The sequence below is a fragment of the Crocodylus siamensis genome, chromosome 3 (assembly GCF_052110815.1).
Source record: "Crocodylus siamensis isolate JL-2025a chromosome 3, ASM5211081v1, whole genome shotgun sequence".
Classification (NCBI taxonomy): Eukaryota; Metazoa; Chordata; order Crocodylia; family Crocodylidae; genus Crocodylus; species Crocodylus siamensis.
Window position 1 is genome coordinate 3,862,498 of NC_143397.1, and position 25,403 is coordinate 3,887,900.

The following is a 25,403-nucleotide window of genomic DNA, read 5'->3' on the forward strand; positions in this document are numbered from 1 at the left end:
TAGGTTCTTAAGAGGGAAAGTATATGAGCAGGGCAGGTCTAGTATGATCCGTTCCCTGTCAGACTCTCCCTGGCATCGACCACTGTTGTTTGAGGGATGTCAGAGAATACATCCATGATTGTATGGGCTGAAAAATCCCTCTCTGAATTTGTATAGGTCCTTATCTGAACCTGATCAGGCTGTCTGCCTCTACAAACTTTTGTGGCAATGAGTTCATGGGAGGGAAGGGATGGGGAGAAGGGGTTGAAAAACAATCCTCCAACCCTCATCTTTATTTTAAACCACCTTCCTGCTAATTTTTTCCCCTAGTAACATTTTAAAATGCCTCTCATTTTAGAGTCCAGTGCATGAACTAATAGTTGATCAGATAAGAGCTTAATCTCATGGAGAAGGGAGCTTCCTAGTTCTTGCCTGTAGCACTGGTGGCTTGTGATAGTGACATTTTTAAGGTCTAACCTGAGCTTTGCTGATATCCTTTGAGCAAGTATAACTGCACATTTTCACGTCAGGGAGCAAAGAAGTCTTTTTTTTTTTTTCACAAGCCGTATTAAAAATTATTTTTTTAGCAGCGGCTGTTAGGCTACTGCTAACTGTCCAAACTGTGGAGCACAGATTGTAAATGACAAGGTTGGAGGTCTGATAAATATCTGATTGTGACAAGGGCTGATAAATGCCACATAATACATCATTCTGGAATGTATCACAGGGGCATTGCAATCACCTGCCCAGGTCAGTTCAAGGCAGTCAGTCTCATATTCAGTGTTTGAAATGCAGTTGCCCGAGCTCTAAACTGAGCGATGCTGCACCATGATGTGGGGGGGATGCTTCTGTGTATGCAGCCCTGGAAGGCAGTGTACAGGTTGGTGACAGTTAGCCCAGGATTGCCTGATAGGGGTTTGTAGCATTGTTTATTGTGTTTGAAGCCATTACTCCATCCATAGGCATCAAGTATTTTGCAGTCTCATTCAGCCAGAAGTTCCTGCTTCTCATTCTCTGAGCTTAGCTTTGCCATTAATATAGTGAAGCCACCGTGCTACAATCTGAACTTGATCAGCTAACTAACAGGATTAAGACTTGGTGGGACTGACTGGTATCCAGAAGGCCCTTTTCAGTTCTGTGATCCTGTAACACCTGGCATGCATGACAGTTTATTTAACATATCCCTTCCTTTTACAGATAAGGGCATCACAGTTTGATTTTTGTCTGTATTTTTTTCTTGATTTTTGTGAGTGGCCTGGAGAAATGTATATTAGTTGGGTGTGTCATCTTTTGAAAATGAGTATGTGAACCTCTTGGTTCTTCCTTGGATAGCAGAAGAGCAATGTTATCTGAACTCAGATGCACATTCAGTTCAGCAACAAAAATGACCACATTAAATGCAGTACAAAGTCATCTGATTTCCAGGGTATAATTCCACCTCAAACCTAGTGACCTTCTGTTTCAGTCTCATGGTGTAGGTTTCTACAAACTATCCCAAAGGAGTTTCAGTCTATAACAGAATTGCCTAATCTTTATGTGAATAATGTAGATGCAATTGCTAGGTTTCTCTTGCATGGCCAGCCTTTTCTTAAGACATTTGGATGTATTTGTTTTTAAAATCACCATCTTGCAGCCTGGCTGGTTTGCTTGGCGATTCTCATTCTTTTTGTCTCCTTTCCAGCATACTAGTGTTGAGAACACAACTTCGCTCCAGCCCTCAACAACATTTTCAACTGCTTCAACCTCAGCCACTAGCACCACCTCCTCGGTTGTCAGCATGGCAAGCAGTATGAACACTACAAACAGCCTTGGCCTGAGCGTTACCAGTGTGTCTATGCCAGCTGCTACGACGCGGGCAGCCCCTTTAGTGTCTTCAGGTTTGCAATATTAACAGATCACATGGATAGAAAGAGGACTTCAACCTGCCAGGCTGTCAGTTGAGCACCTCACTGGCAATAACCACGCTAAGAAATATACATACTTGAAAGACTTTCATTTTTCAGCTTGCCTTATTGCTGCTCTCTGAAATAAAGTTCCCTGCTTTTCTGTGTTGGGCATATTTGATAGGTAATATTTAGCACTTTTGTAGCATGTTCCATCTATGGAGAGCTGTAGAGACTGGTACCAGAGCTGCTTTTGAGTTTTGTAAGTTTGGACCAGTGCGGTTGCTTAGTTGGCAATCAGCTTAGTTGCAAATTACTATTAGCTTCAACGTGTCACTCTTGTTCTGCAGCCTAAATTCATTTGGCAGTGTCAGAGTCCACTGTAATTGATAGGTTAAGGTGTCCCGTACAAGAGAGAAGCCAACTAAATGGCATTCTGGTCCAATCACATACACAAGGGTTTTCTTCTCTACCCTTCTTGCCCATACTCTGTCTTTGGAGTTTCTAATTACTGGCCAAACCAAAGTGCATTTCTTCCCCCATGCTTCTTAGCACCACTTTATAGAGATTTATTTTCTGCTGCTTGGCGGTATTGGAAGTCAGTAAAGCACTGCAAAAAGGGAACTAACCAGCCTTGTCATCAGATCTGATTAGTGCTTTTCATTCCGCTGCCAGGGTTTGGGGAGGGAATTGGTTGATGACAGAGGAGGAAGCGAGAACAGTGAGTTTGACAATGAAAGTGGTGCTTGGCCTCTGCCTCTGAGAGGGGACCAGGAAAAGGAGATGTCATCTCCTTAATTCTTCCCATCATCTCAGACACCTGCAGACCTGGGAGCTGAGTTAATGTAACTAGGACTGATACCTCATGGGACTGTTTTCAGCACTTGAGGTCCTGTAGGATCCCATCTTTTGGTCTCCTTTCCTAGCAGGTGTCTTGCATACTGCTTGGGCCTTTTCCTCTTCCTGTTGCAAGCTTGCGCTTTCATTTGCTATCATCCTGCAAGCAAGCTAAACCCTGCTTTTTTGGAAGCTGTGATAGGGCAGCCTTGAGGGCTCGTCGGCAAACTCATTTTGGGGCTGGAGCCTGTGGCGGCAGTAGGGTGGGTATGAAGGTTTTGTTTAAGATGTGTTAAAATATTCTGTATTTTGGTTCTACAGGCAAAGCTCCCCCCAACCTGCCCCAAGGTGTACCACCCTTGTTGCATAACCAGTATATTGTGGGACCTGGAGGACTCCTGCCCGCCTACCCAGTAAGCAATTTCATTGTACCTGCCCTTCATTACTTTACCCCCTTGGTGCAAGTGGGCCCCTCCAGACCGGCTGCTGTGTCTATGCCAAGATGTTCTGTGTTGACACATGGTGCCTCTGGAATCCAGGACTCCTTGTTCCAGGTGCGGAAAGGGTATGTGAAATTATATTCTGAACTGGTTTCTAGAGTTTTGCTAAATTTGAAATGGAGCTTATAAAAACCCTTGGTAATTGGCTGGATTCTCCCTGCTGAAATCCAACAGGAGTTTTACCAGAAACTTCAGCAGGATCAGGGTTAGACCCTTTTGATCAAAATAAGATCATTTGGATAAAGTGTCTGACTTAGAGCTAGGTAATGTAGCAATGCTTGGCACCGGCTGTGGATTTGGTCATTCATATCTTAAAGGACTGTGCCTGGCTTGGTGTTGTCTGACTGTCACAGTTCAGTAGCCTTCCTTTTTATTCTCTGAGGCTGGAAACTATCCAAATGCCAGGTTTTTTCCTTCTGTACCTCCCTGCATATGACGAGGGGATGGTCGTTCTTTAGCCTAATTTACAAGTGAACAGATAATAGCTTGCAGATTCTCAGGTCTTTTTGCTGAGGCTTGGAGTGCCGTACCCTGGGGAGTAGTAACTGTAAATGATGCCATTTCAAGAGGCGGTGATTTACTCCAGTCACTGAATGCTGTATGATTTGGACAATTACCAGTAAGTTGTACCTGGGAGACTGGTACTGAAGAGTGTTTTAGTCGAGTGCAAACTTCAAAACACTGGTGTAACTGGAAAATTAGGTTCTAAGCATGACATGCCAACCAGACCTTAACTATACTGGCCCTTGGCATTGCTACTATACATCTGCTGTAATCTTTGGCCTTTATAGGTTAACTCAGACCTGAATTAACTTTAAATTAAAAACCACAAATTAGCCAATACTAGAGAAGAGTGTTATAATGTTGTTGTTTTTTTTATCTGTCTTTAAGCAGATTTATGGTTATGATGATCTCCAGATGCTACAATCCAGGCTGCCGATGGTAAGCAAATAAGCTAAATGGCTTAAGTTAAACGAGTTAACATCTCTAAATCGTTCTAACCAACACAAACCATTTCAGCTCATAAGCATTTTTAGCACTTTTCCCTGAGGATGTCCTGCTTGCAATAAGCTGCTGCTGTGTTTTAGTTGTTCTGGTATCTTCAAACTGTGTATACATAGAAGCTGTTAGATTTGTAACATACGAATACTACAAGCTTTCCATATTGCAAATTCGGTCACCTGAAATTAAAGGGCATTTCCCATTGGTGACCAGGGAAATCTTTCCTGATGGATGCTGGCAATGATATGAAATTTGAGAATCTGTTTGAAGTCTCTGAGAAACGAGACTTGGGGTCATGCATTCACCAAGCAACCGACCACAATAAATCAATAGGGAATGGAGCCTGGGGAAAGCGTGAGAGGTTTTCCATTGAGGGTGCAAATCTAAGTTCAGTACTTTGGTAGCCAATGATGGGTCATTGTTAATGACTTAGGAAATAAAGCGTCATAGTCTTTGCCTGAAGCAACAAGAGACTTCATGTGTATGAAGTGCAAGTTGTTGGTTGTACTGAGAGATTGGATCGGAAGAGCAAATATAGACACTATGGGAAACCTATGGGAAGCTGAGGAATTCTGGTGCAGCCAGATTTGAAAAGCAGTCCCCACCCTGAGTTCAAGGAAGAAAGGATATTGACCACCAGTGAACTGGATGAAATCAAAGAGAAGTCTTGGCAGTTGGTGATAGTAAGAGTTTAAGGCAGCAGTCTATACTACTGGCAGCAGATGAAAGCCTACAGGAGGTCACCCTTAGAGGAAGCTGAAGAGGATTTCAACATGACTAAAAGTTTTTTTTTCTTAGTCTTTGCAAGGTCTTCCACATGGAAATTATGGAAGATATCTCTGTAGATCCAATTACCCCAATGGAACAGAAATGTACAGGACATGTCTGTGAATGGTTACTCAGCCCAGATGACAAGAAAATCAAGCACATGCACAAAGATCCCCAAGCATTCAAGGAAGTAGTGTGATCCTCTTTGTGAATCCTCCAAGAAGAATGGAGAAGATGTTCTGGGAGGAGCAGGTGGCCAACTGGACATTTTACTGTCTTCCTGGGGCCAAGGCATGAGAGACAAATCTTGACTTGGATAAGGTTATGATGATGTGCAGGCAACCCTCTGGGATTAGTAATTTCAGCAGTAATGATTTTGCATCATAGACTGTAGATAACTTCTGTGAAGAAGAAGAATGTCCAGGAGATCTTCTGCTACATCCTTCAGACCCCATTGGGTGAGGGAAAGCAGAAGATGAAAGTGAAGTGCTGTATGGCTAGAGGGTATTTTGGTTTTGTTGGCCATCTGTCCAACTTCTTTAGAAAGATGTGTTGCACTGGTTGGCTTGTCTCGACTCTTGGAGGTATTGGAATTTGTTAATTTATGAGCATAAATGCCATCATTTTTGCTATTATGTGGTGGTAAGATGTGCATGATGAGAGTGTTAAAAATATTGATTATAATCTTTCAGCGCTAGTGAAGAAGAATCAGCAAAAGGGATGAGGGAGCATTACTGCAAAACCTGTCTTTGCCTGTTTCTGTATCTGAAGCCATGTCAACACTGATAGTTACGGTCAGCTTTTAAGGTGCACAGGAAGCTCATTTGCTTACTGATTGTACTGTAAATCAGTTAGCTGAACTCCGGCAACGCTCAAGTCTGACCTTGACAGTGCTGCTGAAGTTCAGTGTACGACATCCATCTAGGTGTACCCTTTTTTCCTCTGTTTGGAATGTACGTGAGTGAGCAGGTCTTGAGCAGAGGCACTTTATGACCCATAGTCTTGTAATACCCTGTTCTGGATTTCTGGCGCTTTTGCATTGCATTCCTAAAGGAGAGATGAGTGGTTTACAGACTTCAGTTTAGAAGCAAGCAGAATCTTTGGTACAGGTGAGATCTTTTTTATTAGAATTTTTTTGCAACTATCTAGCTGATCTATCATCTCTGCCAGTTCAGATTGCTTTTGCCTGTAGACCAACACAGTTGCAACCTGTATCCCTTAAATTTAGAGGGTGCTCCATCACAGCAGCACTTAGTTGGGTAGCTTTGGCGTGGGCTGTGAGGTATGAGAGAGGCTGAGAGAGCTGGTTGATGGGTCAGGCTGGTTGAAGGTGACATCAGATTTGACCTTTAATAGCAATGAAGACACCTTGAGAGATCAGAATCCAATGATTTAGGATGCTTATGGATCCAGTATTCTAATGATAAAGCACAAGAACCTAGCATTAGAATTGGATGGGACCTTCTTGGTCATGCAGTCGGTTTCCCTGCTGTCACAAGCCTCATGTTATAATCTTTTTTTTAATGAATTTGTTGAGCCCCGTCTTGCAAGTAGTTCATTTTTGCTGCCTCTACCACTCCGATTAGTGAGGCTCCAGAACCTGGCCACTTCAATGACTGGGAACTTTGCAGAGTATTAGTTGGAGGTTGCCATATAATGACCAGGTTTCTTTACCTGCTGTTATCTAGATCAGAGCTAACCTTGTGGGTTGGCTACTAATTAAAAAAAAAAAGCAGAAGTGGGTCTACAGCCCAAACCTTTTATTCGCTTCCACTTCAAAACACAAAAACAAGCATTTATTCCAAAGTCCATCTGGCTCCCCTTGACAACACAGCATAGATTCTCACCTCTACCGGCTGGGCACCCTCCTCGAGATTGGAGGAGGGTGGCATGCAGATTGGCTGAATTTGCTGAGTTTTCCAAATTTCCCTCCAGCCGAGTTCCCATATATGTAGGTGGCTGGTTCCTATATTTTAATAAATGGCCTCTGCTTGGTTTTATTTAAATGTCTTTGTTTCAGTGAAACTGTTGGAACTGGACTGAAACAGATCTCTTGTGCAAATGGAAGGTGTCAGTTAGTTAGGATTTCATCATAGACTCATAGAATCGTAGGAGTCGGGTCGGGAGGGACCTTGTAGATCTTCAAGTCCGACCCCCTGCCTGGGCAGGAGAAAAAACTAGGCTCAAATGATCCCAGCCAGGTAGGCATCAAGCCTCCTCTTAAAGACCCCAAGGGTAGAAGCCATCATCACTTCCCTTGGAAGTTGGTTCCAGCTCCTAGCCGCACTGACTGTGAAGTAGTTCTTGCGGATGTGTAATCTAAACCTCCTCTCCCACAACTTGTGGCCGCTATTCCATGTTATGCGGGGGGGCGCCAGGGGAAACAAGGTCTCTCCCAAACCCTTCTGGTCCCTCCTAGTGAGTTTCTATCCTTGGGAAAGTAAAAGGGAGAATTTCTTATCTCCTTTCCTTCCCCATTATGCAGTGCTGTTCAGTACTGTCCTGTTTCTTCCTTATCTTAGTTATGGTCTTTTCTGTTGAGGCTGTTTAGTTTTTTACAGGTGACCTAAGCATCTTAACAAAAACATAGCAATTACAGCAAAATAACGTCTAATACGTTTGGTTACATCAGTCAGTACTACCACTTGTTTAAGATAAAGCTATCATATAGCGTATTTAGATTGTTTAATGTATGGTCTTCCCTTTATAATGTCTCTTTACAGGCCTTGTGCTTTGTTTCATTTCATCTCATTACTGGTTTACTTAGACATGTAGATGGCTTCCTTTACTTTGCTGATGAAGCTAATTGTCCTATCTGCAAAGGTTCATGCTATGGTCTCTCAGAAACAGACCTTAGGGCCTTCCGCTTGGCCACACTTCTGTAACGTGGCCTAGGCCAAGGCTGGCAATACCAAATTATCTTTTTGGGGGGAGGGAAGGGAGGAGAATATTGCATTATTATAACTGATTACAATCCAAGTAGTGAGACTACAGTGGGTCATGCTGATTAGGAAACTGTGAGGGTAGGAAGTGGTTATTAGGAATTGCTCGAGGATTGTGGTTTGAGCTTAGGCATTAATATGTTCATTAAAAATATTACCACAGAAAGTGAATGCAAAAGAATTTGGATTTTATGACATGTTTGGGAGATGCTGTTTGTACAGAGGCAGAACAATGTTATACAAGAAAAGTTAAATGCCCTTGAGGACTGGAGTAATAGACATGAATGCAATTTACTAGTACAGGAGAGGCACTGAGGTCCTGGAGGGGAAGGGAGTCGGTGTCCAAGGAGAGTCTCCTTAAGGAGATGATCCTCCAAGCCCAAAGGGAGGTAATCCCAACACAGATCAAAGGGGGCAGGAGGGCACAAAAGCCCCCATGGCTCACCAAAAGCATCCGGGAATAGCCACCCCCCCTCTGACCCCACTTAAACCCCAGGGGAGGCGCAGGTCGTGCACTTGTGGAGCAGTGCCATGTTTCGACTTGCTGTGCCTGTCCCTGTACACGTGCTCAGTCTCAGATACCTTTTTGTCCTGAGCAATACCCATACAGTGTACATGTGTCCTCTTCCTTACGTTTGGCACTAAGGGCGTATACAGAGTGGTGCATACTTCCTGCTCCTGATTTCCTTTCAGCTGTCTCTTCCTGGAGAGAGTTTCTGTGGTCTTGCATACTGTAGTCTGTCTGGCCAGACAACCACTTTCTGTCCATTTGGGGTTTTTTAGCAGGTTAGTAACTTTTCTAGGTTTTCCCCTCCATTTTTCCGGATTAATTTTTGTCATTGCCTATTAGCAGAAGGGAAAAAGGAGAGCTTGAGCTTGGCCCTGTGGCTTTTGATAGCCTAAAAGAGCCCCATTTTTATTTTTCACCTGGAGTCAGACTGAGCCTTAGTCTTGCTTGTTCCACCATAGCTTCTTCCTCATCTACGGGTGTCAGACTTGACCCTTCAGACGAAGGGGCCATGTTTCACAGTTTCATAATTACTAGGGTTGGAAGGGACCTGAGCAGATCATCGATTCCAACCCCCTGCCATGGCAGGAAAGAGTACCGGGGTCAAACGACCCCAGCAAGGTATACATCCAGCCTCCTCTTAAAGCCCCCCAGGGTAGGAGCCAGCACCACTTCTCTTGGAAGTTGGTTCCAGATCCTAGCTGTCCTGACTGTGAAGTCACGCCTCCTGATGTCTAGCCTAAATCTCCCCTCTGCCAGCTTGTGAATGTTATTCCTGGTCACTCCTGATAGTACTCGGGGGAACAGGGACTACCCCAGAGCCTGCTGGTCCCCCCAACTAGTTTGTAACAGGCCACTAGATCCCACCCTCAGCCTTCTCTTGTGGAGGCTGAACAGGTTCAGGTCCCATCGCCTCTCCCTGTAGGGCCTGCCCTGCTGTCCCCTGACCATGCGAGTGGCCTCTTTTGGACTCTCTCCATGTTGTCCACATCCCTCCTGAAGTGTGGCGCCCAGAACTGGACGCAGTCCTCCAGCTGCGGCCTGACCAGTGCCGCATAGAGGGGGAGGATCACCTCCCTGGACCTGGTCGAGATACATCTGTGGATGCAGGACAAGGTGCGGTTGGCCTTCCTGACCACGTCCCCACACTGCTGGCCCATGTTCATTGTGGCATCAATGATAACTCCAAGATCCTTTCTTGCCTCTGCCCTGATGAGAAGGGAGTTCCCCAGCCTGTAGGTATGGTGCTGGTTCTTCCTCCCCAGGTGCAGCACCCTGCACTTGTCAGTGTTGAATCCCATCCTGTTCTCATCCGCCCACCCCTGTAACCTGTCTAGGTCCGATTGCAGCCTATTCCTCCCTTCTAGCATGCCCACATCTTAGTGGGGACATCTTAGTGTCATCAGCAAATTTGAACAGATGCTTTTTACCCCCTCGTCCAAGTCGCTGATGCAGATGTTGAACAGTGCAGGCCCGAGGACTGAGCCCTGGGGGACCCCACGGCCCACATCCCCCCAGGTTGAAAATGACCCGTCCACCACCGCTCTCTGGGTGCGGCCCTCCCGCCAGTCGGCGACACATCTGACCATGTGGGTGTCGACACCACAGCCCCCAGTTTCTTAATGTGAATGGGGTGAGAGTGTCAAAGGCCTCCCCAAAAGTCCAGGAATACGATGTCCACTGCTACCCCTGGGTCTAAGGATTTGGTGACCTGGTTGTAGAAGGCCATCAGGTTGGTCTGACAGGACCTGCCTCTAATGAACCCGTGTTGGTTGCCCCTAATTATAATCCCCCCCCCGCCCCCCTGGGCCCCTTGTGGACATGCGCCAGAATAATTTTCTCAAAAAACTTGCCCAGGATTGAGGTAAGACTAACTGGCCTATAGTTTCCCGGGTCCTCCTTCCCCTTTTTGAAGATGGGAACCACGTTCGCCTCTTCCAGTCCTCTGGCCTCACACCAGAGCACCACGAGTGCCCATACAGCCGTGCCAGGGGTCCCGCAATGACCTCAGCCGATTCCCTCAGCACTCGGGGGTGGAGATCATCCGGACCCGCTGATTTGAACGCGTCCAGTCCCGCCAGACGTTCCCTGACTAGATCCTCCCTGGGCCTGGGTGCGCCTCCCCTGGGGTTTAAGTGGGGTCGGGGGGGGGGGGGGGTGGCTATTCCCAGATGCTTTTGGTGAGCCATGGGGCTTTTGTGCCCTCCTGCCCCCTTTGATCCGTGTTGGGATTACCTCCCTTTGGGCTTGGAGGATCGTCTCCTTGGACACCGACACTCCCCTCCCCTCCAGGACCTCAGTGCCTCTCCAACTATTCTCCTTAGCTCATTGAAGTCCACCTTCCTGAAGTCCAGGGCCGCTGCCTTGCTGCCGGCCTTTGCCACCTTGTGCTGGATGGTGAATCCCAGCAGGCGATGATCGCTGTTGCCCAGGTAATTGAGCACCTGCAGCCCCCTCACCAGATTGTCACCCGTGGCCAGCACCAGGTCCAACAAGGCGTCTCCCCAGTGGGGCTGTGCACCTCCTGGGTTAGATGGAGGTCCTGCATTTGGGCTAGGGACCTACATGAGCGGTCGGACCTGGCTGACTGCCCTTCCCAGCAGATGTCTGGAAAGTTCAGGTCCCCCACGATGACCACGTCCTTTGACCTAATGACCTCTGTGAGCTGACTTAAGAATTCCTGGTCTCGCTCTTCCCCGTGGTCGGGGGGTCTGTAGTCGACCTCCACCGTTAAATCTCTTTCCCCCCGACTGCCCTGTATTCTAACCCAAAGCACTTCAGAGTGCCCCTCCTCTGACTGTGCTAATTGACAAGGATGTGTATTCCTCTTTAATGTAGAGTGCCGCACCCTCACCTTTCCTCCGTGTCTGTGTCTACTGCTGGGTGTGCCAGGTGGGCTTGCTGTCTGAGAGACTTGCATCTGCAGAAAGACGAGTATGAACAGCTCTGCGTTTTACCTACATGACACGCATGGGGCCAGTGAACCAACAAGATGGCATGCAAATGCTCCAAAGAAATGGGCTCCCTGGTCTGGAGGAACTTTGTAAGACTGTCTCCAGTAGCAATAAAGGGAAGAAACTGATCTGGTTACAGAATGGAGGTAGTAAAGTTCATGGATGTGGTGTGATGTCCTGCCCCATGCAGGTCAGCGATCACTGATGAGTATCCTAAATCTGACAGTAGTAGTGGTGGTGAGGGGATGGGGGTGTATCTGGGTTCACCCCAGCTCTCAGGAGGGAACCCAGGCATCCAGGGCCCCCAGCCAGAAGGCATCATTGGAGAATGTTATTGGCTACAGTGACCAAAAAAAAGCCGATAGCCAATAATGTAAATTTTCCTTTTATTGGTGCCAGTCCAATAGGCAACAATATATATTAGTGTAACCCTAATTCTATTCAGTAGCTATTAACATTGTTATCATCCAGGAATTTCATAGTATTGTAGTTGGTAGGGTCGGAAGGGACCTGAGCAAATCACCTAGCCAGACACCCCCCCCGCCCCCCCGCCATGGGCAGGAAAGAGTACTGGGGTCAAACGACCCCGGCTAGGTAGCTGTCTAGATTCCTTTCGAAGACCCCTGGGGTAGGGGCGAGCACCACTTCTCTTGGAAGTTAATTCCATATCCTAGCTGCCCTGACCATGACGTAGCACCTCCTGATGTCTAGTCTGAATCTACTCTCAGCCAACTTATGGCTGTTATTCCTTGTTACTCCCAGGAGTGATTGGCGGAACAGGGACTCTCCCAATGCCTGCGGGTCTCCCTTGGCAAGTTTATAGGTGGCCACCAGATCCCCCCTCAGCCTTCTCTTGTGGAGGCTGAACAGGTTCAGGTCCTGTCACCTCTCCTCATAGGCCTGCCCTGCTGCCCCCTGACCATGCGAGTGGCCTCCCCTGGACACTCTCGGTGCTGGCCATATGTCTTCTGAAGTGCGGCGCCCAGAACTGGACACAGTACTCCAGCTGCAGCCTGACCAGTGCCGCACAGAGGGGGAGGATCACCTCCCTGGACCTGCTCGAGATACATCTGTGGATGCAGGACAAGGTGCGGTTGGCCTTCCTGACCGCGTCCCCACCCTGCCGGCCCATGTTCATCTTGGCATCAATGATGACTCCAAGATCCTTTTCTGCCTCTGCCCTGACGAGAAGGGAGTTCCCCAGCCTGTAGGTATGGTGCTGGTTCTTCCTCCCCAGGTGCAGCACCTTGCACTTGTCTGTGTTGAATCCCATCCTGTTCTCATCCGCCCACCCCTGTAACCTGTCTAGGTCTAGTTGCAGCCTGTCTCTCCCTTCTGGCGTGCCCACTTCTCCCCACATTTTAGTGTCATCCGCGAGTTTGAACAAGGTGCTTTTCACCCCCCTGTCCAAGTCGCTGATGCAGATGTTGAACAGTGCGGCCCGAGGGCCGAGCCCTGGGGGACCCCACTGCCCACATCCCTCCAGGTTGAAAATGACCCATCTACCACCACTCTCTGGGTGCGGCCCTCCCGCCAGTTGGTGACACATTTGTGTAGGTGTCGACACCACAGTCACCTAACTTTTTAATGAGGATGGGGTGAGAGCGTCGAAGGCCTCTGAAAGTCCAGGAAGACTATGTCCACCGCAACACCTGCATCCGAGGCTTTTGTGACCTGGTCGTAGAAAGCCACCAGTTTTTGGTCTGACGGGACCTTCCTCTAATGAACCCGTGTTGATTGCCCCCAGGCATAATCTCCCTCGCTGGCCCCTCGCAATTAATCCAGTCCCTTTTTTTGAACCTGACTCTGCTGTCTGCCTCTATCACCTCCTTTGGCAGTGAATTGCACAAGGTCACTACACATTGCATTAAAAATGTACTTGTTAGTTTTAAACCTGTCACTTGTTCATTTCAGCAGGTGTCCCTTAGTCTAGTATTCTGGGACTTGGTGAAGAACAGTTCTCTGTTCACTTGGTCTACACCCTTCCCTTCATGGTTTTACAGCTTCTCTCATATCCCCCCCATAGCATTCTCCTTTCGAAGCTGAAAAGTCCTAGCCTTTATTGTCTCTTGGCATGGGAACTGCTCCTGGCCCCTGATTATTTTGGTTGCCTTTTTCTATGCCTTTTCTAGTTTTTCTACATCCTTTTTGAGATGTAGGGAGTGGAACTGCCAGCATTGTTCAAGGTCTGGGTATGCCATGGGTTTGTATAATGGTAAGACGAAGTTCTCTGTTTTGTTTTCAGTTCCCTTCTTAATGATGCCCTGCTCTCTATTGACTCTTGGTCGCCACTGCTCATCCAGCTGAGGTTTTTAGAGAACTGTCTACAGTGAAGCCAAGGCGTCTCTCCTGAATTGGAGCAGCTAGTACAGAACCCATGGCAGGGGTCGGACTTGATGATCTGCTCAGGTCCCTTCTGACCCGACCAACTATGAAACCCAGCATTGTGTACTCCTCTTGAGGTTATTTTTCCCCAGGTGCATTACCTTACACTTGTCAACACTGAAGTTTATCTGGCATTTTTTTGCCCACTCACTTAGCTTGGTGAGATCTTTCTGCAGCTCCTCTCCATCAGCTTTGGACTTGACTACCCAGAATATTTTGGTATCATCTGCAGACTTGGGGATTTTGCTGTGCACCCCCATGTCTAGGTCATTGATGCAAATGTTGAATAAAATTGGGCTCAGCACAGATCCTTGCAGGACCCTGTTTTTGACCTCCTTTGATTCTGAAACGCTGTCACTTAGCCCTGCTCTTTGCTTCCTATCTTTAATCAGCTCTCAATCCACAAAATAATTTTCCCTCCCATCCTGTGGCAGCACAGGTTTAGGTTTTTTAAGCCTTTGGTGAGGGACCTTTTTGAAAGTCCAAATATACTCTGTGAACTGGATCCCCCTTATCATGTGTTCAGCATCCTCAAAGAATTCCACAATTCCCTTTTCAAAAACCATGTTGACTTTTCCCCAGCAGATCTTGTTTGTCTGTGGGACTGCTGGTTTTGTCCTTTGGTGTAGATGTAGTTATACCAATGTGCCAGGGATGGAAGTAAGACTCGTTGATCTGTTTCCCAGGATCGCCTCTGATCCTGTTGCCAACCCACCCGTTCTCTGGCACGGAGGCTGTTTGTAACGCTAGGTTACATGCTATTGCTCAGCAACTCTGCAGTTCCACCTTTGAATTCCTTCAGAACTTAGGTGAGCGCCATCTGGTCCTGTTGACTTAATAGCGTTTAGTTTATCAATTTGTTTTAAAACTTCCTCTGCCGTCACTTCAGTGCAGTCCAGTTCTAGCGACCCATCAACCAGAAGGGATTGATCTGTCATGGGAATTTCCCCAGCATCTTGTGCACTAAAGACCAATGTAAAGAATTCATTTAGCTATTCTATTAGGGCGTTACTGTCCCTGAGTGCACCTATTACACCGTGGTCATCTAATTTCCCTCCTTTATCATCCTGTTTTGCCATCAGTTTCTGTGAATACTCTTCGTCCTTGCCATTCCCAGTCAGGGCACCCATTTCTTTCTGTTGGTAAGCTAAATTTCGCGCAGTTGTCACATCGGACTTACCAAAAACATTGAGTATTGTGCTCGGAACGCATTAAGTCCATCCGATTCATCACTTCTTTTGTAAAATCAAACTTTTACTTTAAGAAAACAGAGTTATAAATTAAATAAATAAATAAATACATTTGATCGCTTTTAACAAACAACAGGATAAATATTAACAATACCAATAATAAATAAATAACTCTTAGAAAAATATTCCTATCATTTCTTGACTTGCAAAGACTATTCTGTACATGTAACATAAAGGAAAGTTCAACACTGTTGTAGCTCTTCATCTTCAGAGCACTTTGGACTGATTAACTTCCCCAGGGTCCCACCAAGTCAGTGCAGTACCTGCACAGGCAAGTAATGGAGTCAAGTGTATGCAGAGTTGCTGAAAGTCCCAAAGTCTGCATTGGAGCTGAAGCTCCAGTCAGTAGTTTATCGCTCATACTTCTCTGCTTGACACAAAGCCCTGAAGCAGTGAAGTGTCCAGTGCATAGTTTTACAGCCTGTTTCCGAACTTGTCCAGATAGTAAAACCAGGTCTTGGCTTCTATTCGGACCACCTCCCACGCACACTTGCTGTAGTTCTTCTCTCGGAGGAAATTGTGGATGTTTCTGAAGTATTTCTTTAGTTTCATAGCTTTGTTTTGGCTTCTCGGATAGAGCCTGTTTGTAGGCAGGCATGTCTCGAGCCGCTTGATCTGGACATGGACTGCATTTAGGAACCTCTCCACGCTGTGCATGTCCCAGGCAGTTTTAGGGAGATTCCCTTTAAAGAGACTGAAGAGCTGCTGGAGGATTTCATAGCTTGCCATCCAGGCATTATGTGGAGCCTTGGACCGCAGGACCTTCTCGGGGAACCGGAAGGTGGGCCTGTCCTCCAGGCACTCCTCAGGAAGTGCTCCAGCCACCTGTCCCAGCAGTTGCACGCTGTTCCTGTTAAGCACTTCTTGTAGGTCTTTAAAGTTGCTGCAGTCCAGCGCCGTGACGCGAGCCAGTAATAGCGCCGCCAGGCAGATCTGCCACAGGCCTCCCCAGGCTCGAATAGAGATGCACGCCATTGCTTGTGTGGAAGCGCTTGCAGCTTCTCTGCTGGTTGATGCTGGCTTCTGTGCTGTCCTTCCATTTCCCTCTATTTATCTGCTGGACCCTTTTTCCTTTCATCATTTAAAATTTCCCTGTCTTCATTTTCCCAGTTTTCATTTTCACTTTCCTTCTTGGCAACGTAATTTCTCCAGGAACTTGCATACCATGGTCACGTTCCCTCCACAGTGTTCTTGGACATCTCTCTGCAGCATTGCAGGAGACACCATGGGCTTCACCTCTGCCTTTTGCTCGCTCCATGCAGTACCTAATGCAAAACCGCTTAGGTTTTGCAAATGGTAGAAGATCAGTGTTCACATTCAGTCTTCTGCCAGGCTGAGTTCCTCCGATCAGCATGAATCATTTCTCTTTGCTTATGCAATCCCACTTAGTGATCCAGGAGGTGGCTGGCTCATCCCCAGGCTTTAGCAGCTCTGTGTACAAGAGGCCCTCAGTGGAAGTAATGGCTGATCCTGTAGTGATCACTTTTTTTGTGGAGGATGCCAGGGTCCTTTTCAGTGCTTCTCAGATACGTGGTCCTGCCCTGAAGTGACACAGCCCTTGGCACAGTCCCCTCCCAGATGGTGTTGTCTCTGCTCCAGAGGGTGCTAACCAGGTTACAGGTAACCTTGTGAGTTGGCTACTCATAAGAGGCAGAAACAGGTTTACTGCCCACCTCTTATTTGCTTGCACTTTAAAACTTTTCCCCAAAGTCTCTCTGATTACCTGTGACCCCACAACATAGACTTTGTCCTCTCTTGGCTGGGGAGACTGGAGATGTGGGAGGAGGGTGGCACTGGGGGGGGAGGGGTGTTAATTTTTGAGTTTTCCAAATTTTCCTCGAGCCAATACCTGTATTTATAGATGACTGGTTTTAATACTTTAATAAATGATTTTTGATTGCTTTTATTTTTTTTATTGAAACTTTTGGAACTGGACTGAACCAGATTTTTTTTTTTTGTGAACTTATAAATTGTAACTAGTTAATACCTTCTATCCTTGGGAAAGAAAGAGGGAGGGTTTTTAATCTCCTTTTTTCCCCCCACTGTGGAATGTGGTTTAACACTGGCCTGTTTTGGTTTTTTTTATTTATGGGTTTTTTTCTGATGCTGCTTTTATTTTTACAAATTATCTTAAATATATTTATTATAGCAAAATAACTTTGTAATACATTTGGTTACATTGATTACTGCTGCTGATATTTTAAGACGGAGCTGTGATATAGTGCATATGGATTATTTAATGTATGGTGTTTCCTTATTTTCTTGTAAAGCCTTGTGCTTTGTTTAATTGTTTGTTCTTTACTAACTTGGTCACCGGCAAGTAGTTACATCAGCAAAGGTTTATGCTACGGGTATTCAGAAACACACGTTGGGGCCTTTTGCTTAGCCATCCCTTCTGCAGCTTGGCCTGGGCCCCTTCAAAATGGCCAGGGCATGCAGTGAAGGGCAGTTAGGGGTCCTGATGCTGGAGGTGCTGTCTGTCAAAAGAGCGATAAAGCCAACACTGGACCATCAAGGTCCTTCGAAACCCTGAGACCTGTCTTACAAAGGGATGAAGTCAACCAGAAAGGAAGGGTTCACTTTATAGCTAACAGATGACTGTCAGGTACTGGTGCCCTAAAGCATAGGTTTTCTTTTAAAAATATTTCATAACAATAACTTACTGTTTCCATACTGTAAAGCAGAAAAGTCCCTGCAAACTTTTTTTTGTTGGGATTTCATTCTGCCCCTCTGCATTTGTGTCTGCATGCGGCTTGCATGAGATCTGGAAAGTGAAAGGAGCCAATGTTAAAAGTGAAACTGATCCCCCCCCCCCCCCCCCCCCCCCGAGAAGCTTCAGGAGGAACGACAACAAGGAGCAAAGAGCTTAAAGTAAAAGACTTATGAAATTGTTTATGAAGTGTTGGATTAAAATGGCTAATCTACTGTCCTGTTTTGTTTTTTTTTTAAAGCGTGTTTGTGAGATAAATAAGCATCTGGGGAATAAGTGGGAATCCAGCCCTCAGTAGGACAAATGTCTGTGCATTTGTAGGTGAAGCACAGGCCCCACTTCTTATAGCAGCGCAACCGCCTGTGCATTAGCGTCGATGGCGGAAGCTTTTGCTGGCGCGACTTATTCAGTTAAATGCCTGGAGCCGTGCAGTAGAAATTGTTGCACATTTTCATCCTCCAGGAGCCTTTCCACAGTGAGTAACTGCCAGGCGTATGAGGCAGGGAAGCATTTTCTTCCCCCCCCAGAGCTCAACTCTTGCACATGTCCCTGAGGCAGTGGTTGTGGCCTGTAGTGTTGCTCTGCCTGGCCAGCAGCACTGATGCAGATGTGCAGGCAGTTCCCAGCTCCTGTATTTTCTTGACCGTTCCTAACACGGCAGAGCACGAAGCCTGACTGCTGCGGCGCTCCTGTCGGGCCAGGTGTGCCTGTTCTCTGCAGCCACTTCCACATCACTCCTGTGTGTCCAGGGGTTTCTCTGGATAGTATTGAGGAGCAGTGGTGTCGGACACCATTGGACTAAGTTCATAGCTAACTGTTCTGTAATACAGTCGCTGTCGTCCCATCAGACCATGCCTGCTGAGGCAATGCTGCGTTGCTTCAATAGTATTAACTTCCTCGAGTTCCTCATTTTCTTGTGTGACTACATTGCTGCCTTCGCTCTGCTATAGCGAGCCCTCTACTTCAGCTTTGTTTGACCCTTAGAAACCATTGAAATGAGGGGCAGGAAGGGACCTTGAGAAATCGAGTCCAACCCCTCTGCTCTGGGCAGGAGTACTGCAGAGATCGAATGATCCCAGCCAGGCGTCTGTCCCGTCTCCTCTTGAAGACTGCCAAGGCCGGGGCTGCACCACCTCTTCGGGGAGTCTGCTCCCGGTTCTGGCCAACCTTACTGGAAAGAAATTCTTCCTTGCATCCAGTCTGAAACCATCCTCTAACACTGTGTGGCCATTGCTTGGGTCTGTTTATGATGCAGCAAACTCCTTACCAGAAGCCCATCGTGCCCTTTTACATTCCCTAGGGCCCCCAAAATACCAGAGTGAGCGGACATGAATTTTCTTTGTGAGCAATTGGTATTTTCCTTGTGGGATAATTGGCTGCTTTCAGCTTCTCCCGTGACTTATTTCCTGACAACAGGGGAAGGTATTTTTTCCCCTCGGTTGCACTGATGGGCATCGGGTTGGGACTGAAGTCTTTCGCCACCTGTATTCCCTGGAGTTGTCCCTGTGTAGGTGTGGCTGCATATTTGTTGTTTCCCCAAAGGCCTGGAGCGCGCAGATTCAGATCATATCTATTTTGATGTCTTTCTTCTGAAACCATGCCCGACTTGTGTGTGCGCACGTGTGCTTGTAGAGAGCCAGTCAGGGTAAGCATCACTTCAGTACGACGGGGGCTCTTAGAATTTCAGCAGAGGGTTTGATAGCGGTTTGTGGGGGTTTAATTCCTGTTGGCTCAGATACGATACTGTTGCATGGGATTGTGAAGTAGCTGGAAGGTGCTAAGCGAAGGATAATGATAAATGGCAACGTATTAAGATGCAGGGAAGCATCCAGTTGGTCCCCTGGGGCTCTGTTAAATTCTGTCTGCCTTCGTTTCCTCATTGATGCAGAAGAGGCTGAAGAGAGCGTGCTAATGGCTTTCCAAATAAGACCAAGTTCATAACACCTCCAAACTCAAGTGAGAAGAGGGGCGATTCGCAATGTGGAGGAGAAGACTTTCCCAGCAGGCAAAAGAGCAAGCTGTGTATTTGGGGGCAGCGGTGCGTGGAAAAATTGTGAAGCTGATGCATCGAGGCAAAGACCCACAAAGCAGTCCTTGATGGACTTTGGAGGGATAAAGGGGCAGGAAATGGTATTTGAGAGCAAAATAGCTCGGCAGTGTCCTGAGCTGCGTGTGCAACAGCATGTTGGCTCGTGCTGGAAGGAGCAACTCCCCAGCACGCGGCAGTGGCCGAGGCAGAAGCCCTGGGAAGCCGCTCTGAGGGACTTGGTTCTTCCAGGTTGAAGCTGCCCTGTCCCTGGAGGAGCAAAAAAGCTTTGTAGGTGCCTGTGACCATTAGGCCGTGGTGCTGGTGGGCTGGTTATGGTTACCTTGTCTGCCTATTCCCTGCCCCCCTAACTCACCGGTGTAGTTACTTTTGCCAAGTGCTTCTTGGCTGTCTGTATTTCTGATGTCCCGGCCTGGCGTGTCAGCCTAGACCAGAAGCTGTACGCAGCGGCAAGCATCTTCCCTTCTGCCTGTACAGCGCCAGACGCAATGAGGCTCTGCTAGTGGGTGCTACAGTACCAGAAATAATCTAGAGGAATCGTCTTGACTGTACCTCCTTGGCAGCTTTCTCTGACAACCTGTATTCACATTTGTTCTGTTTCTTATCTTACGTTGGCACTTGTTCAACGACTGTGCATGTGAAAGGGCTGCAGCATTTTCTGCCAGCTGAAGAGCTGTTTTAAAAGCAGGGAAAGCACAAAATGATGCCCAGGAAACAACAGCATGTAGAGAATGGGAAGTCCTGGGCGCTCGCTGTGTCCTGGTCTGCCAGGCTTCCGGTTAAATTTCTGCCCAGGCTTCCCTTATTTTGCATGCGTCTGGGGAGGAGAAAACAAACCGGCTCATCCCAGCCCAAATCTGTTCGGCTGCTTCTGCTTTCATGAACCTTTGTCTGCCTGCAAGTTGGCATGTCTGCGATGCTGGTGCTTTGGGTGTTAATAAATGTCTGTCTGTCTGTCTCTCTCTCTCTCTCTCTCTCAGGATTATTATGGAATTACATTCCCTGCTCCTGCAACCTTGACAGGCAGAGATGGGAGCCTTGCTAACAACCCATACTCAGGTCAGTGCTAACTCGAGAGGAGGGTAATCACTGCGAAGGTGTTGATTTCTGATTGTAGGTTACACTGTTGTTAACTGAAAGAGCCTTCACCACCTCCTCCCTGCAGGCAGCGTAGTTCACCCATCCCAGCTAGCTGGAGGAAAGGAGGTGCTGTGCGGGGCTCATGTTAGCTTCTGGCAAGTGATCTTATCTTGTAAGATGTGAGCAGGACTGTTCCAAAACCCATCAGTGCAGAGATGCCAAAGCTCCCTGCATCTGGCCCATCCCCAAGTGTCTGCAAGGATTTGTTTCTCTCTAGGGAGTGGAGCAAGTTCCCTCAAACTTTTTTTTTCTTGGTAGTCAGCTTGTGCTTCTTTCACCCGAGTGCAGGTGCCAGGTCCTTTTTGACCTTTCACACCTGTTACATTATTGTTGTTTTGTATTATGGCAGAGCCTGTAGGCTTCACTCAACCTCTTCTGCCTGTGGTGTGCACAGAAAACAAGTCACATTGTGCTGCTGGAGAACATCACCCCTACCCTTCAGCCCCCCAGGTCCAGGCCCACACACAATCATGACGCTAGTATTGTCAGTCTGCAGTTTGCAGACTGCCATCAGGTTGTGATGGGAAATCTTTGACCCGAGTATTGGGAGCCTTGCATTGCCCCTGCCAAGTCCAGTTCCTCGCAGGCCTTAAATGCCACTTGTGGGCAGCCAGGCAGAGGAGGAATGAGGCACGTTCATTTGGTCTCCGCATGCTTCTCGGTAGGCTCTTCCAGAAAGCCAGTGTATGCGGGACTCCTGCTTGGACTCCCCTGTGCAACCAGGAGGCTGTTGGTGGGCTAATAACCACATTTCCCTTCCTACTTCTTTAGTAAGGTGGCTCCAGATGCACGCCTTGCTCCCCTGGCCTTCACCTGTTGTCTCCAGACCCCTGGAGGTGTGAGGAACCAGAGACCTACTCAGTCATGCTTGGCAAATAAGTAGACTGACAAAAACATGCCAGTCACTGCAGAAGCCCTAACTCCCTCAGGCCTGAGGCTTACCTAACCCAGTTCACTGTTTAACCCAGCGAGCCATTCGCTGTTTGGCTACTCGCAGCGCTTCCGCTTTTTAGCATCTTTTAATGGCAGTGGTCTAACACACCTTGATGGAGCCCCTCAGGTGCCTGGCGGGAGGTAAGTATCCTTATCTCTGTCATCAGGGCAGAGAGTTATCCTGGGGCCAAGGTCACAAGCGGGTTGGTGACAGCCCAGGGACGTGACTCCCAGGCCCAGCTCTCAGCACTCGGAGCATGCTCCCTCTTGAATGTCAGAAGCAGGCCCGTGGGTAGCATTGTGCCAGTTGCTCGACTGCCCAGGAGGCAGCAGGTTCTGCAATGGTAGCTTCCGATGGCTTCTCTTGCAGGTGACGTAACGAAATTTGGCCGCGGGGATTCTGCCTCCCCTGCTCCAGCGACCACCCTGGCCCAGCCGCAGCAGAACCAGACGCAGACTCACCACACAACTCAGCAGCCCTTCCTCAACCCAACGCTGCCCCCAGGGTACAGCTACACTGGGTTACCCTATTACGCCGGCGTGCCCGGAGTCCCCAGCGCATTCCAGTATGGACCCACCATGTTTGTAAGTGGTGGATGCAAAACCGCGTGCTGCCGGCTCTCCTTGGTGCGCCTGTCTAGCTTTGTCATTTTAGTCCTGGCCCTTGAAAGCTGCCCCTCTCCTGCCAGGTTGGATGTGTGAGAGGAGACTGTTCCTAGAAGACAGGAAGAGATTTTAAAGTGCTGGGTTTCTAATGTCATGAATCCACCATATGCTAAGCCCAGCCACCACACCTAGTGCACGAGGCAGATTTGGAGCGTACGCTGCATGCAGCATGGGGCTGGTCCGAGGTGCACGTTGCATGGGGTGTGCCAGTCCCACATGTTGGATCCAAGCAGCACTCATGGCTGGTCTAAGGTGCACGCTGCGTGCAGCGCCCACGTGGGACCAGCCCTGCACACTAGATCCAACACATAGGGCCCAGTCTGGTTTGGAGTCGGGCCGGCCCTGTCTTTCATCCAGCCTACTGGGCCGGGTGAGTTGGATGTCCCTGTTTGAAGTGATACAAAGCTGCAGGACATGGTTAGCTAATCCGCGGGAGCTGAAGGAATTACAGTGGGCAGGGGCTCACTGCATATCACAAGTTTGAAGCCAGTAGTACAGCTGCAGCCCCTGCTGCTAGGAGCTGGTCGGGGAGAGGTGGGTGGCTGGGAAATGGGGCAAGGCAGAGGTGGCCAACCCTTGGCACATGTGCAGATAGCATGGGCAGCTTGCGTGTGGGGCACGTGGCAGATTGGGGAGGGAGTAGAGCAGGGAGTAGAAAGCAGATCAGCCAGGGAGTGGGAGTGATCCTTGGGAAGAGGGGGTGGCTCACTTTGCAGTATGTCTGTCAAAAAGATTTGGCTTCCACTGGGTTAAGGGGATAGGCAGTGGCAGAGCAGATGTTAAGGTGCTCAGGGACAGGAGGAGGTGTTCCAGGCACGTGTGTGAATGGGGGGTCTGTATTGGGCATGAATCTGGGCTTTACTTGCGTGTTTTGGAAGCATGGTGGCCTGGGGAGGCTCTTTCCCATCTAGAGCTAACCTCAAGCGATAGCCAGGCTCCCCAAGCACAGGGGCCACAATCCTGAAAACATGCCTGGGTGATGCTGGCTCCTCTGTTGTTGTGGCCAGATTCATCGAGGGATTCCTTGGTTGCTCGGGGCTTTGTATATACGTGTGAATCACCCCCTTGGCAACATCGCATCGCAGTTGCCAAGCGAAGCTGGTGTGATTGCAGAGGGCATGGGCATGGTCCTCGTCTTGCGCTGGGGAACGCGGAGCAGAGAGGCTCTGAGTAGCTTGACAAAGGTTGGCTGGGCGGGGGTCAAATTTGTGGGTCCTGGCTCTGTCCTGCACATGCAGCAGTAACTCTCACTGCTCTGAGAGGTGTGGGAGCAATCCTTGGTTTCCTTATGCTGCCAGGCCCTCCGTTTCACGGCTCTGAGGTTCTGCTAGCTGCTGGAAGCAGACACGGGGTGCCTCCACAGCCAGACACCAGTGCAAGCCAGCTATGTACTTGCTCTCTAATTGAAAATGCCTTTTGCTGCTTCCTTTGGTCTGCAGGTACCTCCAGCATCAGCTAAGCAGCATGGCGTCAGTCTGAACACTGCTTCCACCCCCTTTCAGCAGGCGAGTGGTTATGGACAGCATGGTTATGGAGCAGGTGAGGTTTCTCTACTGTCTGTGCTGCCGAGTTCGAGGCCAGCAGTGCAGCCAGCACACAGTAACACGCTGCCTTGTCTACGTTGGCAGGCTATGATGACTTAACACAGGGAACGGCAGCTGGAGATTACAGCAAAGGAGGCTACAGTGGGTCATCTCAAGCACAAAACAAATCTGCTGGCACTGGACCTGGGAAAGGTAACCATTGAAGGAATTTGCCGTGTTTGTGAGCACCTACGATATGAGGGCTTAGCAGGACACTATCTCCAGTGTTGGGAAGCCAGCAAAGCAACCAGCCTTAAACTGGGGCACACACTAAGCTGTCCCTCTATTTCCCGTGTCCAAAGTGCTTCCAGTGTTCCCACTCCCACGTTGTGTCCAGACCGAGTGGCTGAATCTGTGCGAGGGCTTGACTCAAGTCCGGCTTGTTCACAGTGGCACCTTGAAGCTCGAAGCTTAAGTTCCAAATTGGTGGTGGAGTAGTCGTCCTGTGCTAACGCTGTGCCTGCAATCCCAGCGCAGCTGGATGATCTCGCTGAAATGGTCATCAGTTACATAAAGAAAGTTGCTGCACTTTGTGGCCAGGCTCCTCAATTAACAACCAGTTAGGTGAGCGGAGCAGTTCACACCTTTCTGAGCTATTGTAGGCTGTCTGCAGATCCTAACTCAGTGCCTCCATTTGTGCCTGGGTAGTGATTTCTTTGCAGCCATAAGGGCTAGAAAACCAGTGTGGTCGGTATAAATGCTTGAATTCTGCAGATGCTGCTGGTACCACCTAAGAAATGCCCACTGACCCACAGAGCACCAGCTGATGCAGCTGTGGCCCAAGCAAATGCCAGCAGAAAAGTCTCGCCGAGTTCCCATCAGAACCACTGTCTTGTGCTCTGCAAACTGTGCAGAGATGCATGCACCTCCCAGTGCACTGCCAGCCCCATCTTTTCTCTGTGGTCAGAGATGCCTCAGTTCTTGTCTGGTACATACGTGAGCCCGTTGTCACCTTTGAGGCCTGAATCTAGTCGGGACTAGGAATGACTGGCCAGCTTGACGCCTGCTTTGGTTTGGAGCCTCTCTCGGGAGTTGCCCCAGCCACAATGGGTGAACCTCTCTAAGACCACAGTGCAGTCAACTGTCCCAGACCTCACCGTCTCCCACTGTGGCTCTTCTCTGCCTCTGCTGCCTGGTACAGAGCATCTGATAATGCTCCCGAATCCCCTACTAGAGGATGCGCCTCCTCTGCATGCCCACCTCCCCTGGGGAAGGGATGAGCCAGGCCTTAGTCATGTCACTTGATGCACACCTGGGAGGTTCTCAGTTACAGCAGTGCTGCTTGGTGCGCTCCCTTACCTGGGAGGGAGGCCGAC

The 25,403-nt window shown here is 48.4% G+C and overlaps 2 protein-coding genes across 8 annotated transcripts in view; one reads left to right on the forward strand and one right to left on the reverse strand.

Moving 5' to 3' along the window:
• Positions 1-25,403, forward strand: part of UBAP2 (ubiquitin associated protein 2) — a 124,950-nt gene that overhangs the window by 95,145 nt on the left and 4,402 nt on the right. For 6 of the 7 annotated variants that reach the window (XM_090037601.1, XM_090037603.1, XM_090037600.1 and 3 more), the window contains exons 19-25: positions 1,661-1,856; positions 3,021-3,112; positions 4,091-4,141; positions 20,746-20,824; positions 22,209-22,423; positions 23,944-24,043; positions 24,133-24,240. In XM_090037601.1, coding sequence (XP_089893727.1) covers positions 1,661-1,856; positions 3,021-3,112; positions 4,091-4,141; positions 20,746-20,824; positions 22,209-22,423; positions 23,944-24,043; positions 24,133-24,240 — 841 coding nt within the window. The remainder of the gene's footprint in view (positions 1-1,660; positions 1,857-3,020; positions 3,113-4,090; positions 4,142-20,745; positions 20,825-22,208; positions 22,424-23,943; positions 24,044-24,132; positions 24,241-25,403) is intronic. The other variant, XM_090037599.1, reaches the window with a different exon arrangement.
• Positions 10,750-17,786, reverse strand: LOC149867937 (interferon type B-like). The gene is made up of 2 exons (XM_090037596.1): positions 17,672-17,786; positions 10,750-16,613 (listed from the first exon to the last, which is right to left on the reverse strand). Exon 2 carries the CDS (start codon positions 15,981-15,983, stop codon positions 15,423-15,425), a length of 561 nt encoding a protein of 186 aa, XP_089893722.1. The 5' UTR covers positions 15,984-16,613; positions 17,672-17,786; the 3' UTR covers positions 10,750-15,422.